Source organism: Ascaphus truei, chromosome 4 (genome assembly GCF_040206685.1).
Source record: "Ascaphus truei isolate aAscTru1 chromosome 4, aAscTru1.hap1, whole genome shotgun sequence".
NCBI classification, from domain to species: domain Eukaryota; kingdom Metazoa; phylum Chordata; class Amphibia; order Anura; family Ascaphidae; genus Ascaphus; species Ascaphus truei.
In genome coordinates, this window is record NC_134486.1 from 126,708,597 (window position 1) to 126,722,267 (window position 13,671).

General features: G+C 47.7%; 1 protein-coding gene across 1 annotated transcript in view; it reads left to right on the plus strand.

The window, feature by feature from the left end:
• Window positions 1-2,041: 2,041 nt before the first annotated feature.
• The window catches only part of MTHFD1L (methylenetetrahydrofolate dehydrogenase (NADP+ dependent) 1 like), a 336,871-nt gene continuing 325,241 nt past the window's right edge, over window positions 2,042-13,671 (plus strand). Inside the window, exon 1 of the mRNA XM_075596571.1 lies at window positions 2,042-2,401. Coding sequence (XP_075452686.1) covers window positions 2,214-2,401 — 188 coding nt within the window. The 5' untranslated portion in view covers window positions 2,042-2,213. The remainder of the gene's footprint in view (window positions 2,402-13,671) is intronic.

Genomic DNA, 13,671 nt, shown 5'->3' on the forward strand with positions numbered 1-13,671 from the left:
CTCTTCCTCTTTTGAGCTGCGGAAGGGACAGGCTGACTAGGCCACTTTGTACAGCGTCTCCCACGCCTTATTGGAGCCTTGGATCACTTCTTCACTAGGTGGACTATGGAAAGAGGAGTGGACATGAGAAGCAAAACCACTGATGTTGAGAAGGATTCTCTTGATGCTGCAGGAGTGGACACAATTGAACGTACTCGCAAGCTTTCCGAATCCTTACTGCACTGCCCAGGTTAGGCCATTTACAGTACCAGCAAGTAGGGCCAAACTGTTGGCCACATTGGTGCTATGTTGCTTAAATTAAAGTTACCAAATCCAGGATGTGGTCTTGTGCATTTCTTGTCTCCGTGTGGACCCAGATAGCGAAGGTGAGTAGTGAACAATGGTCGAGTAGCAAGTCTACTCTTAAAGTAATCTTGGCCGCGTCCATAGTGCGAGAGACGGCACGCGCGGCGTGCACAAAATGCAGCAGCTCTAAAGTGCGTGTGATTTAAATTGACTGCACGGCAGAATTTTGATCCGACAAACGGTTTTGTTTTTTTCGTGCGACGAACGCGTCACGTGAGCGGTTCAGCCAATGAGGGCGAACCAACCTGGAGTCCGCTATGCCTCTCCATTGCGAGCGATCTGATGTCCACAGATCGCTCAGATGATGCCATGCGCTCCGTCGCCTGCGCCTGCACTAGGCACCTAGCCTTAATTGTGTTTCTTTAAGGTGTATGACAAGTCCATGAAAGTTTTAGCCATTTCCTGCATTTGAAAGTAGTTTTCACATGTAGCGCTGCTTTCCCTCCCCCCCTCTGGGAGGTCTGGCCTTGCTACCGGTGTCATTGTGCATAGTACCTGTTGGTTCCAGGAGATTCTGAGGGTCCGTGTTGGTATGGAGAAACGGTACAGGCTTTTGGATGTCATCAGGCTTGGTTCTTCTCCTGTCTGGTGCAACGCCTCCATTCACTGTTGGCTCCAGGTGAAAGTCATACTTCATACCCCTACCCAATAGACTGTAGACACAGGCAGGGGTATATAAAACAGGATCCTTTATTGCATCCACTGCAGGTGTTATAACAGCGAATACATTTATCAGCATAGTATCCCAGGTCTCTGGATGGTGCCTGGCCTACTCTCAGTTGAGGCCTTTGTAATCTGGTAGATCTATTCACGTCAACCCCCTAAGGGTCTGAGAACACGTCTCACTCCCATGGCAACACACATATAGGCCAATATGAGGAGAGGAGTGAATGGACATCTAATCATGGAATCGGACAATTGGTTGGGGACGTTTTGCCGTAGCTGCTCTGCCGCTGGACACTCAGCCGCCGGCCATTTCGCCAATAAGGTAATTTAAGGGGTTTCAGCAGTTAGGGTAGGGGTTTTAGGTAAGGGGTTAGGTTTTCAGGGTAGGGAATTAGGATAACGGGTTAAGGTTTTTAGGGTAGTGGGTTGCATTAGTATTAGAATTTAAGATTCACGTTTTTTTTAGAGTAAGGGGAAAGGTTATGTACTTTTTTTTGGCGCAAATCGGCCGGCGGAGATGTCGCTGCGGCAAGGTCCTAAACCGACCTAATCGCGGTCAAATTATTGTTCTACACTTTATCCCTGAACAAACTTGAACACAAGAATAGTAGACTTAAAGCGACTTTATGCAAATAAAGCTGTCTGGTCTGAGCTGGCCGTATAACCTTATCTAATGTTTCAAACTTAATTCTGCATTTGTTTACTGGCCATGGAAAATACACATTTGTTTATTGAATTTGGGTGTAGATGCAGAAGTACACAAAATCTGTAAATGAAAATGGGGGTTACTTATAAAAGTCCTTCAGCAGCATAACTGGGGGGGGGGGACAGTGCAGGAAAAAAACCAGCACCAGATTTATCAATGAAAGCAAGGGAAATTTTTCCATTGATAATTCTGGTGCAATTCGTTTGCACTGAGCTTGCCACACACTATGCAGCCAGGACCATGAATAAACTCCCAGTGTGTCATTGCCCTTTTAAGAAAACCGGCCAACAGCTCTATTAACACACCCTTAATGGGCGGGGGCAGGCTGGGTTGTGTGTGTCTATATTTAAGGGGACTTCGCCGTACAAGTTCCCTCTCGCCATCTAATGTCCTTGCTCAGTTGGAATCGTTAGAGAATCCATCTCATTGTCCCTCTTGGAACCTTCGCATTCTCAGTGTTCCATTGCGCTCTGCGCGAAAGGCTTGTATCTCCAGCATGCGTTGGCTTATCCTCCGCCGGATCTCTCACACTCTGCCAGGCAACAGGGCAGCGCCCACAGCGGTCCCGGGATGCCCAAGACGGACGGTTAGCGGGGCAAGTAGCAGCCGGGACGGACGGCGATCGTCTGCTCCGGTGTGGAAAGCGGGTGCAGTATGGCATGAGCAGCATGGATCTGCTGCCAGGTATGATTTAAATGAAACGTGGAAGGGTAGGGGGGAATTGAGTGCAAGGTGTCACATAAGCAGGCTCTAACTTGCCACGGTGGTGGCTGATTACAACGGATTAGAAATGATTGTATATGCTGTAATAAAGCAATACCGATTAACACGTAGTGCTCAGTTGATATGAATATCTTGTCCTCTTCTGATCACCTTTTTTTATTCAACACATTATGGAGTAGTCTCAAATTAAAATCGGCATGGGAACAGGACATGATCACTGTAACCGCCTGCGTGTGAGTTGGCACTATGGGTGGAAGTGATGCTGCCGAGTATACTGGTAATGAAATAACTAAAGCATAATGCTTATTTCTTATGATTGTACGCATAGTCTGAGCGCTCACCAATATCCAGCATCATCTACCCATACTTCAGATTAGTGTCAGCCCTTTAACTCTTACAATAAAACAAATCTATACACGTTAATGTATTTTTGTTAAAATCTCCTGCAATCCAATCACTGGCTCTCTTTTACAGTTGTGCTGTCTGAGAGACACATATTGCAGATGCGTAGTCTTTTACTACTGTAATCGACCGGTCTAAATCCAAAGAGCGGTCATTTGTAGTAGCCTGTTTTTTTTGCAGTGAGATTAAAACCTCTTATTGGTTGTGTGATGCTGGTGAGCAGCGTGCTGTCCTGTGGCCACTTCCTGTTGGGTGCCATCCAATTTCACACGTGGGGATGAGATCCCATGTGATGCAACACACTGCTTTCAAAACACACATCCAGTTGAAGAGCTGTGATGAGGCCTGTACTTCCTGGCAAAGCACAGCCCTCTCTATACTGTAGCAGCTCACAATACATGTATGCAGTGCATGGGCACCTAGATATTGTGCTGTGTCTGTAGCTCAGAGTTGTAGTAACTTTCCTGGAGAAAAGCAGATTTGTTGTAGGTTCTAATACCTTTTAGTGCCCAACATTACATTTCACTGTAGGTAGAACACTGGAAGCCTGTACACTATGATTTCATCTATGAAGAACTGGAATGGTAGTCTGTTAAATGGTAACACAGCCTACATTGAATTTGCGGTGTGTCTAAAAATATTTCAATTGGTATGTTTAGGTATGTAAATTATGTAGTGGATTGTCTGTCTGTCAGTAGGTTTGCTGGCTATCTGCTTTTTTAACTCAGACTATGCTGATGAGCTGTGTAAGGCCTCGGGCATGGTCAGCGCTTAGGCGCTGACCAGTGCTGAGGCGCGCTTACGCTTACCAGTGAGCCCCTGCAGCCGCAATGAGAGCGGCTTTAGCAGGGGCTTGCGCACGCTTCCGCACAATGCATTTGTTTTGCCGCGATGTCGAGTCGCCGGCACTATAAGCGCAGCCTAGGCTACACTTATAGTGCCGGCTACGGTCGCTGGAAAAATCAAATTGAGATGACTTCCAGCGATCGCGACCAAGCCGTCGCGTTGCGCTTACTATAAGCGCACGCAATGTGGCAATGCATTTGTTTTGATGGCGCGTCGCTTTCGCCGGCACTATAAGCGCAGCCTAATACGGCAGGCATACGCTTATAGGGGTCCATGTTAAAACAGACATGACCTGCAAATTAGCACTCAGTGTCACCTTTTAATTCATTTCCCAGAATCCCTGGCTTCAGTGGAAGCACTGTTTGCTAATAGATAATGGTGAAAAGCAGGGTGCAGACCTGTCTGAGACTTGTGAATGCTCACAAGTGATATTTTATCAAATCTTGGTATTGAAAACCTTAGTTTAAAGTCTTGACAACTTGCTCGTGAAAGTTTTTAGAATAGATGCAGTCCAGCATCAGGATAACCAAAGTAAACATTTTGTTTTTTTAAATTAAAAAAAATGGAATTATAATAAAATATAACTAAAACAAAGCCCCCGTCCCACATACCAACACATGCTAGATTTAAAATAAATCTGAGTCTTCCAATATTTCTACGCCAGGCCCCCAAAAACTGTAGTTTAATGTTTTGAATCCCCATTTTCCTAAGATTTGGGATCCCTTTACAAATCCTATTTGGACAGATAAATATACATATTTTTTTAATGGAATGTTCTTTGCTGGCACCTACAGAGTTTTGATAGGAAAAATCACTTGTCTTGTAAAAAAAAGGGGAAAAAAAGCGTGACAGAAGTGACGTCACGCTTCAGTGCGACCGCCCGCACATGCACATATTTCAAAGTTCCAGGCCGCATGGAAGTTGTAGGCAGCGCATGTGCAGAAGAGGAGCTTTTGGCTCAGCGCACAGGAGCACCCTTGAGAGAGAGAGAGAAACACACACACACAAGGAATTCACAGTTAATATAAACTAGCTGATATACCCGGCATTGCCCGGGATGTAAATCCGTAATAGGTAGTATTATGTATAAATAGGGGAACCATAGGTTGACTATTTGGTGGAAAGGTTGTATAATAATGTTGAAAAGAAACATGGAAGAAAATGTAATACGATGTTGTTGTTTAAAAATGGTTTATTGTAAACACACTACAGTACAATGTATATTTTGGTGACATAAGTGATGTAAAAATGTGAGGTGTGTGTCCCGCTAGGGCAGGGGTGGGGAACGCCTGCGAAATCATTTGGTCCGGCCCCCGGGAAGCAAGCCTGCAAGAATGGTTTAAAATAAATTAAAAAAAATTTTTTTTTAAACTCCCTGTAACAGGGGACTTATTCCTGTTCAGTAATGTGCCTTTAATCTAGAAGTGTGGTAGTTAATTACTAAACACCACCTGCCTGATTAGATTGTTTACAAAAAGCCTGTCTTTGAGACAGGAAGTGACTCCTTAGCTCTGACTGAGAGCTGACCTTTGGAGCTGACCAGTCTTGAGCTCTGCACAACAGAGCTGATTTCAAGACACAGGGAAAACTACTACACCTGAAGCTGAACCAGGAAGTGAGAAGATTTTCCCTCCAAGAAACAGATAAGACTTTTATTCTTAAGAGACTGCTTATATCTGCTTATTTCATGCTATATGTTTTTGGGCTGCGAGAAATGCTTGACTAACGGAGATGTGAATTATTGTATAGTGTTTCACTAGAAATACTCCCAAGTGAATAGAAGCTTTGTTCCCCCCCTGTGTTTGGATGGATTTCATGATGAAAAGGAAAAGGCACAATAAAGCCTTATTATAATTACACATTATAAACGTCTCCAAATTGTGTACCTCTGTGAACGTCCATCTACACTCCCCCTTTCCTGATTGGCTGCCCGTGCTGTCACTCTGCCAAGATTTTTTTTTTGGCCCGCCTCTTCCTACAGCACTGCCCCCCTCCCTTCTCTCCTCCAGTAATGCCGGGCTCCTTAGGCTCCGCCCCGCTGTCCCTCCCTTTAGGCTCCGCGGGCCTGCCAGTCTCTCAGCTGCACTGGCTACCTATGCTGCTCCAGCAGCCAATCCACGGGCCCCAGGTAACCCACATGCCCCCTTATCCCCCCTCCCAGGCACCTTACCCACCCCAAGGGGGAGAGGCCTTATTTTTGTGTGTGTTTGCAGAGGTGGGCTTAGTGTGTGTGTCACTGTGTTTGTGTGTCACTGTGTGTGTGTCACTGTGTGTGTGTCTGACACTTTCACTGTGTGTGTCTGGCACTGTCACTGTGTGTGTCTGGCACTGTCACTGTGTGTGTCTGGCACTGTCACTGTGTGTGACTGGCACTGTCACTGTGTGTGACTGTCACAATGTCTGTGTGTGTGTGTGTGTGTCACTGTCTCTGTGTGTGTCACTGTCTCTGTGTGTGTCACTGTCTCTGTGTGTGTGTGTGTCACTGTCTGTGTGTGTGTGTGTGTGTGTGTGTCACTGTTTCTGTGTGTGTGTGTGTCACTGTCTCTGTGTGTATGTCACTGTCTGTGTGTGTGTGTGTGTCACTGTCTCTGCGTGTGTGTGTGTGTGTGTGTGTCACTTTCTCTGTGTGTGTGTCACTGTCTCTGTGTGTGTGTGTGTGTGTGTTTGTGTCACTGTCTCTGTGTGTGTTTGTGTGTCACTGTCTCTGTGTGTGTGTGTGTGTGTGTCACTGTCTGTGTGTGTGTGTGTGTGTCACTGTGTGTGTGTCACTGTGTGTGTGTCACTGTGTGTGTGTCTGTGTGTGTGTGTGTGTGTGTGTCACTGTCTGTGTGTGTGTCACTGTCTCTGTGTGTGTGTGTGTGTGTCACTGTCTCTGTGTGTCACTGTCTCTGTGTGTGTGTGTGTGTCACTGTCTCTGTGTGTGTGTGTGTCACTGTCTCTGTGTGTCTCACTGTCTCTGTGTGTCTCACTGTCTGTGTGTGTGTGTGTGTGACTGCCTCTGTGTGTGTGTGTGTCTCACTGTCTCTGTGTGTGTCTCACTGTCTCTGTGTGTGTCTCACTGTCTCTCTCTCTCTCTGTGTGTGTCTCACTGTCTCTGTGTCTCACTGTCTCTCTCTCTGTTGTGTGTGTCACTGTCTCTCTCTGTTGTGTGTGTCACTGTCTCTCTCTGTGTGTCTGTGTGTGTGTGTGTCACTGTGTGTGTGTGTGTCTGTGTGTGTGTGTCACTGTGATTAAGGACCTGAGTATCACCAGGGCGGTGCGGGTAAGCAGCGCTCCGGGGGGGAGAGGGTATAAGAGGAGTGGGGGATGGGAGCGGGGGAGGGGGTATAAGATGAGTGGGGGATGGGGGAGGGGGTATAAGAGGCTTGGGGGATAGAAGAACGAGTCTGCGGTGGGAGAGACACCTCACTACCGCCTCTCCTTCTCCTCCCCACACCGGGCAGCAGTTGATCCTCCCCTGCTCCGCCCGCCCCCCCTGTGCACTTACACGGCCCTCCTCCCCACACCGGGTAGCAGTTGCGGAGGAGGGCACCTGCTTCAATCCCCCCTGCTCAGATTCCCCCCTCTCCCCCCCTTGCGCACTTACACGGTCCTCCTCCCCACACCGAGCAGCAGTTGCGGAGGGCACCTGCTCCGATCCCCCCCCGATCAGATTTCCCTCCCCCTGTGTGTGTGGCAGAGAGAGAGTGTGTGTGTGTCTGAGAGAGAGAGAGTGTTTGTGTCTGAGAGAGAGAGTGTTTGTGTGTCTGAGAGAGAGAGTGTTTGTGTGTCTGAGAGAGAGAGTGTTTGTGTGTCTGAGAGAGAGAGTGTTTGTGTGTCAGAGAGAGAGTGTGTGTGTCTGAGAGAGGGAGAGTGTGTGTCTGAGAGAGGGAGAGTGTGTGTCTGAGAGAGGGAGAGTGTGTGTCTGAGAGAGGGAGAGTGTGTGTCTGAGAGAGGGAGAGTGTGTGTCTGAGAGAGGGAGAGTGTGTGTCTGAGAGAGGGAGAGTGTGTGTCTGAGAGAGGGAGAGTGTGTGTCTGAGAGAGGGAGAGTGTGTGTCTGAGAGAGGGAGAGTGTGTGTCTGAGAGAGGGAGAGTGTGTGTCTGAGAGAGGGAGAGTGTGTGTCTGAGAGAGGGAGAGTGTGTGTCTGAGAGAGGGAGAGTGTGTGTCTGAGAGAGGGAGAGTGTGTGTCTGAGAGAGGGAGAGTGTGTGTCTGAGAGAGGGAGAGTGTGTGTCTGAGAGAGGGAGAGTGTGTGTCTGAGAGAGGGAGAGTGTGTGTCTGAGAGAGGGAGAGTGTGTGTCTGAGAGAGGGAGAGTGTGTGTCTGAGAGAGGGAGAGTGTGTGTCTGAGAGAGGGAGTGTATGTGTCTGAGAGAGGGAGTGTGTGTGTCTGAGAGAGGGAGTGTGTGTGTCTGAGAGAGGGAGTGTGTGTGTCTGAGAGAGGGAGTGTGTGTGTGTGTGGGTCAGAGAGAGGGAGTGTGTGTGTCTGAGAGAGGGGGTGTGTGTGTCTGAGAGAGGGATTGTGTGTGTGTGTGGGTCAGAGAGAGGGAGTGTGTGTGGGTCAGAGAGAGGGAGTGTGTGTGGGTCAGAGAGAGGGAGTGTGTGAGTGTGTGTGTCAGAGAGAGAGAGTGTGTGTCTGAGAGTGGGTCTGCCAGTCTGAGAGTGGGTCTGCCAGTCTGAGAGTGGGTCTGCCAGTCTGAGAGTGGGTCTGCCAGTCTGAGAGTGGGTCTTCCAGTCTGAGAGTGGGTCTGCCAGTCTGAGAGTGGGTCTGAGTGAGAGTGGGTCTGAGAGTCTGAGAGAGAGTGGGTCTGAGAGAGAGTGGGTCTGAGAGAGAGTGGGTCTGAGAGTCTGTGGGTCTGTGGGTCTGAGAGAGAGTGGGTCTGAGAGAGAGGGTCTGAGAGTTTGATTTCTCTACCCCCTGCCCAATTTCTGTGCGTGTGTGCGTGTGCACAGACACCAACCCACAGTCAGTCATAGTTACCCACCACCCAAGAGTCAGTCAGTCACCCAAAGAGAAGCAATTCCAGCCATCACATTAGTGGTGAGTTCATTAAATGTTTGACCAAATATAGCAGGCTAATTTTTAAGTTGATAATTTTGTATGGCCCTCGAATGATTTTATAAATATCAAAATGGCCCTTGGCAGAAAAAAGGTTCCCCACCCCTGCGCTAGGGTGGGGTTAAAGGCAGAGCCGGGCGGGCGGGTGGGTGTCACTGTGTATGTGTGTGTGTGTGTGTGTGTGTGTGTCACTGTGTGTGTCACTGTGTGTGTGTGTGTCACTGTGTGTGTGTGTCGGGGGGGGGGCAAAAACGGAGCTGGGAGGGCCAAATAGGAGCTGGGGGGGGGCAAAAACGGAGTGGGGGGGGGGGCAAAAACGGAGTGGGGGGGGGCAAAAACTCAGTCTCAGTTAAGCCTCCCCCCCAGCAGCAACAGCCGACACCACCACAACCAGGGAGCATTTCCTCACTTCAGGCAGCAGCAGCAGTAGCAGTGTGCCTGGGGATTGGGGAGCCCTGGGTTAGAGCGCACCGGCCAATGAGAGCCGTGGGGAGGGGGGGTGGGATACAGGGGGCGAGACACACCGACCAATAAAAGCCGTGGGAGGGCGGGTGGACCGACGGGCGGACCAATCAAATGGTCTACACACACTCACAACCAAGATTTTCAGTTTTTATATGTATGTATGTATGTATGTATGTATGTGCAAATAGGTTAGTGACATTTGACCTGTTTATTGCATGTGACTAATTACTGGATTACTTTTAGCACGGTAGCTAGAAATTCTCTTGTTTCCTATTTTTATGTAAAAAAACAAAAAACTGCGCACCAATATTGTGATTAATATAAGGTAATAAACTAATAGTATGTGTATATAACAACCCAATAAGAGTGATGTAGTTAAAGTGCACTACAAGGTTATATGGGAACACAAACTTGTATTCCAACAAGTGTTAAACAATGAAAAATAAATATTAAAATAAAATACAAAAACCTTTGACAATCATGGAGAGTCTGCAGCTTGTTGGAGTAGATGGCCCAACATCGCACGGCAAACATGTAAAAAAGAAAAAAACAAAGCGCACGACTCTCATAGCGTAAAAAAGTAATTATATTGTTACAATAATAAAGTGTAAATGATTGCACGTACAAGAAAGATTAATCATAAAGGCAGGGCATGTTTAGGGTACATGTTACCACTCTAGAAGGTGAAGACTTGCTTTGTGAGGATCCCTCAGCATACACGGCTCCTTATCCGGTAGTTTAATTAGCAGCAGGAATATCCAATCACGCTGGAAAGTAATGTCCGTAGCACAGTACCCAAGAGGGTTACACGTGAGAAGACAAATGGAAACAAAACTCTCCTGCTGCGCTAGATCCGCTTCAGCTGAAGCCCGTTAAGGAACAACCAGACCTCCGCCTCACCACAATCGCAAACCGGGATCCTGACGTCACCTCGGCAATGATAGGCTAATTGATATTTTGTATCCCCCAATTGCTTTGCTCATGTGGAGTATATATTTTATTAGCTTAGTCAGTCTAAACATCCCTGACTAAGTAGTTTATTCAACATTTGTACACTCTCCTGCAATCATCTTTGCGTCTCTGATCCTGCTCACGCCGCCTACGGGACTTTTTGTTCACTTAATTGATCACTGGGTGGTCCGTCGCAGACCTATGGCGTGCCGAGGTGACGTCAGGATCCCGGTTTGCGATTGCGGTGAGGCGGTGGTCTGGTTGTTCCTTAACGGGCTTCAGCTGAAGCGGATCTAGCGCAGCAGGAGAGTTTTGTTTCCATTTGTCTTCTCACGTGTAACCCTCTTGGGTACTGTGCTACGGACATTACTTCCCAGTGTGATTGGATATTCCTGCTGCTACTTAAACTACCGGATAAGGAGCCGTGTATGCTGAGGGATCCTCACGAAGCAAGTCTTCACCTTCTAGAGTGGTAACATGTACCCTAAACATGCCCTGCCTTTATGATTAGTCTTTCTTGTACGTGCAATAATTTACACTTTATTATTGTAACAATATAATTACTTTTTTACGCTATAAGAGTCGTGCGCGTTGTTGTTTCCTATTTTCTCTTGGTTTCTGTGACCCAACATCTGACCAGTGACCGGGAGAAGGTCCCCACAGTATACACCTCTTTTTCCTGGACGGTTTTGTGCATGAGAAAAGACCTGTCAATTCTAGTTGTCTGCTTTGGTTGTACGATTGCATTGATCCTAAATATATTTCCAAAGATATTTGCATGGAGCTTGTCGCAGTTTTCATTGGGCCACCCACCAAGATAAGAGGAAAGCAGATTTTGCAAACAGAAAGGAAAATGTTCTTTACAGTAAGAGCAATGACGATGTGGAATTTGCTGCATAAGGCCTCGCTCAAACAGAACGCGATGCGACGTGCGCTCGCTTATATATGCGCGCACACGTTCGCCACTCTTTCGCTGTGTTCTGTGGGAGTTTTTAAACAGAACACAACCCCCGGCGGCCAAGTGCAGCGTTGTCGCGGCTGCAAATCCAGCTTTCAACTGAAGTTGAAATTTCAAGCGGCAGCCGCGTCACGTGTACTTCGCCAGCCAATCACACACACTTTTAAAAATGTTTTTTTTTTTTTTTTTAAAGTTACGCACCCAATCGCGTCATTCTGTCTGCTGGGGATGTTCACACATCACCCAGCAGACAGAGGCTCGCGCATCCGTGTAGCAGCCTGGTTGATCAAGGCCTTAGATGGCAGAGTTGGAGCATTTATGAAAGGATTGGATTTCTCATTAGAGATTGGTACGTAGGAATATAGCAAAAATAGTACAACCTAGGCAACTGTGTCAGTACAGCGGAAATATCTGACTTATCATTCACTTTATTTCTCTTTTGCCGACCAATCAATGGCTCAGCCAGTTGCCATTAAACAGAAGGTTAATTCATGGTTTTTCTTCTCTCCAATATCGACTACGTCTTTGCTCTGCTTACACTGCACAATTGAAGATGTGTGACTTCAGTATGTGAATGTATTAATCCCGGCAGCCTAATAAAGTAGATCTGATTACATTTAGACATGACTATATCAAACTGGGGTAATTAAACACGGCCCATTGCATGATACTTAGGAATGTTTTTTTCTATTTTTACAATCCGCTATAATCCATATTCGGTAGTAAAAATATAAATGACATAAATACAGGATTAAACCTACCACTAAACGTCTGTATGCATCAATATGCTCATATGTATCGTGTAAATATTTAATGTTCAGTTTGAAGGAGCACTCGCATTACTTTCACAGCAAACTGCCCGGGTGCTAAAGACTTCCACAAACAGCGGTGTTTAGAAAGGTCAAGTAATAGTCAGGACTCCGGGGGCTATTCGTATAAAGGTGAAAATGGAACATAGGATCGTCTGGATATGGCGTGTTGCTTTAAGATTTGTGTTTGCGGATGGGAGGTATGGACAACGTCAGTCCGCAAGAACCCTCTCCCCCCCAACAGGCTAGGTTTTAAGGATACCCCTGCTTCAGCACAGGTGGTTCAGTCGAAGACTAAGGCTAAGGCCCCGGTCTCTCCGCTGTAACGCGCGCCCGCGCTTTTGGCGGCGCGTTCAGCCGATTCCCCGGTCTGCAGCTCACTGCAGGAGGAGAGACCGGGGGGGGGGGGGGGGCGTGGCGGAGGAGTGACGGGGGCACGGCCATGACGTCACCCGGCAGGTTCGCCCTCATTGGCTGAACCGCCGGGGGGCGTGCCTAATCGCTCGACGCGAGTCCTGCTCTCAATTCTATTGAGAGCAGGAGTGGCTCTCGCGCGAGCGCTGCGGCCCCCCCTCGCAGCGGGCCCGGCGCCATTGCGGGGAGGGCTCTCATGCGCGCAGCGGACGCTGTAGTAGGCAGCGGGGGCAAGGCCTAAGCCACTGATTGAGCCACCAGTGCTGAAGCAGGGATATCCTAAAAAAGGGTGTGTGCCGCGCATGCCCATTTCAAGTTTAACTTTTTAGTCTTTTGTCACTGTTTTGTCACAGAAATTGTGTTTGTGGTGGTGATGTTTTTATTTAAAAACCAAACACAATTTCCGTGAGAAAACGCAAAGAAGTTTGACTTAGACCGTGCGTACTCGGCACCCCCTCCGCCCCCCCCGTTTTAGCTATTTGCATGTCTATATGTATACTAACTGAATTCCTCGTGACAGACTGTGTGTGTGTGTGTGTGTGTGTGACTGTGTAGCATTGGGAGTGGGCCCACCTGTGCAGCAGAGAGTTTTGTGTGGGCCAAGCATGGGAAGGGGTCCAGGCGGCTGAGCATGGAAGTTGTGGGTGAGTTCTGTGATCCAGCGCATGTGCGCGGTGCCGAGCGGTCGTACGTGCAGCGCCGTTAAAGTGCACGCGGAGGGGAAGATTATGGGTTTCTGCGCATGCGCGGTGAGGCATACACGGCTTACAACCTCCTGTTATGCGCATTGCGCGACCAGCAATAGCGAGACGTCACTTCCATCGTGGTTTTTACACACAAGGAGTATTTCTTCCACTTTTGATGACTGTAAAAATGTGGATAAAGTGTGTGTGAATGTATATGTATATGTGTATGTATATATATATATATATATATATTGTGACAAACAGCTTACTCCGGGGCTCCGCCGCTTGTCCGGGACGGTTAGAACACGGTCTTTTAGGGTAGGTTAAAATGAGGAGGCGTCACGTACTGTTCCTTTGGTTTATTCAGTCCCAGGCACTGAGACTGCCACAGTGCATACAACAAAACACATCAAAACAAAAGCTGCTCACCTGAGCGATAACTTAACTTAGATTTCCCTAACTCAGGGTGGAAGTGGCTTTTCCACTTTCCAACAACAAAACAAGGTACTTTTGCAGACTTAGCCAAATGAACAGAACGATTGAACCTGTGTGGGGAAGAGGCTTCTCCCCACTGTGTTCAGCAGCCTTCCAGGCTCTGGAGAAGAGACAAGAGCAACCAGGAAATCAGTCTTACATACCTGATTTCTAATTAGCATGACAGTTGA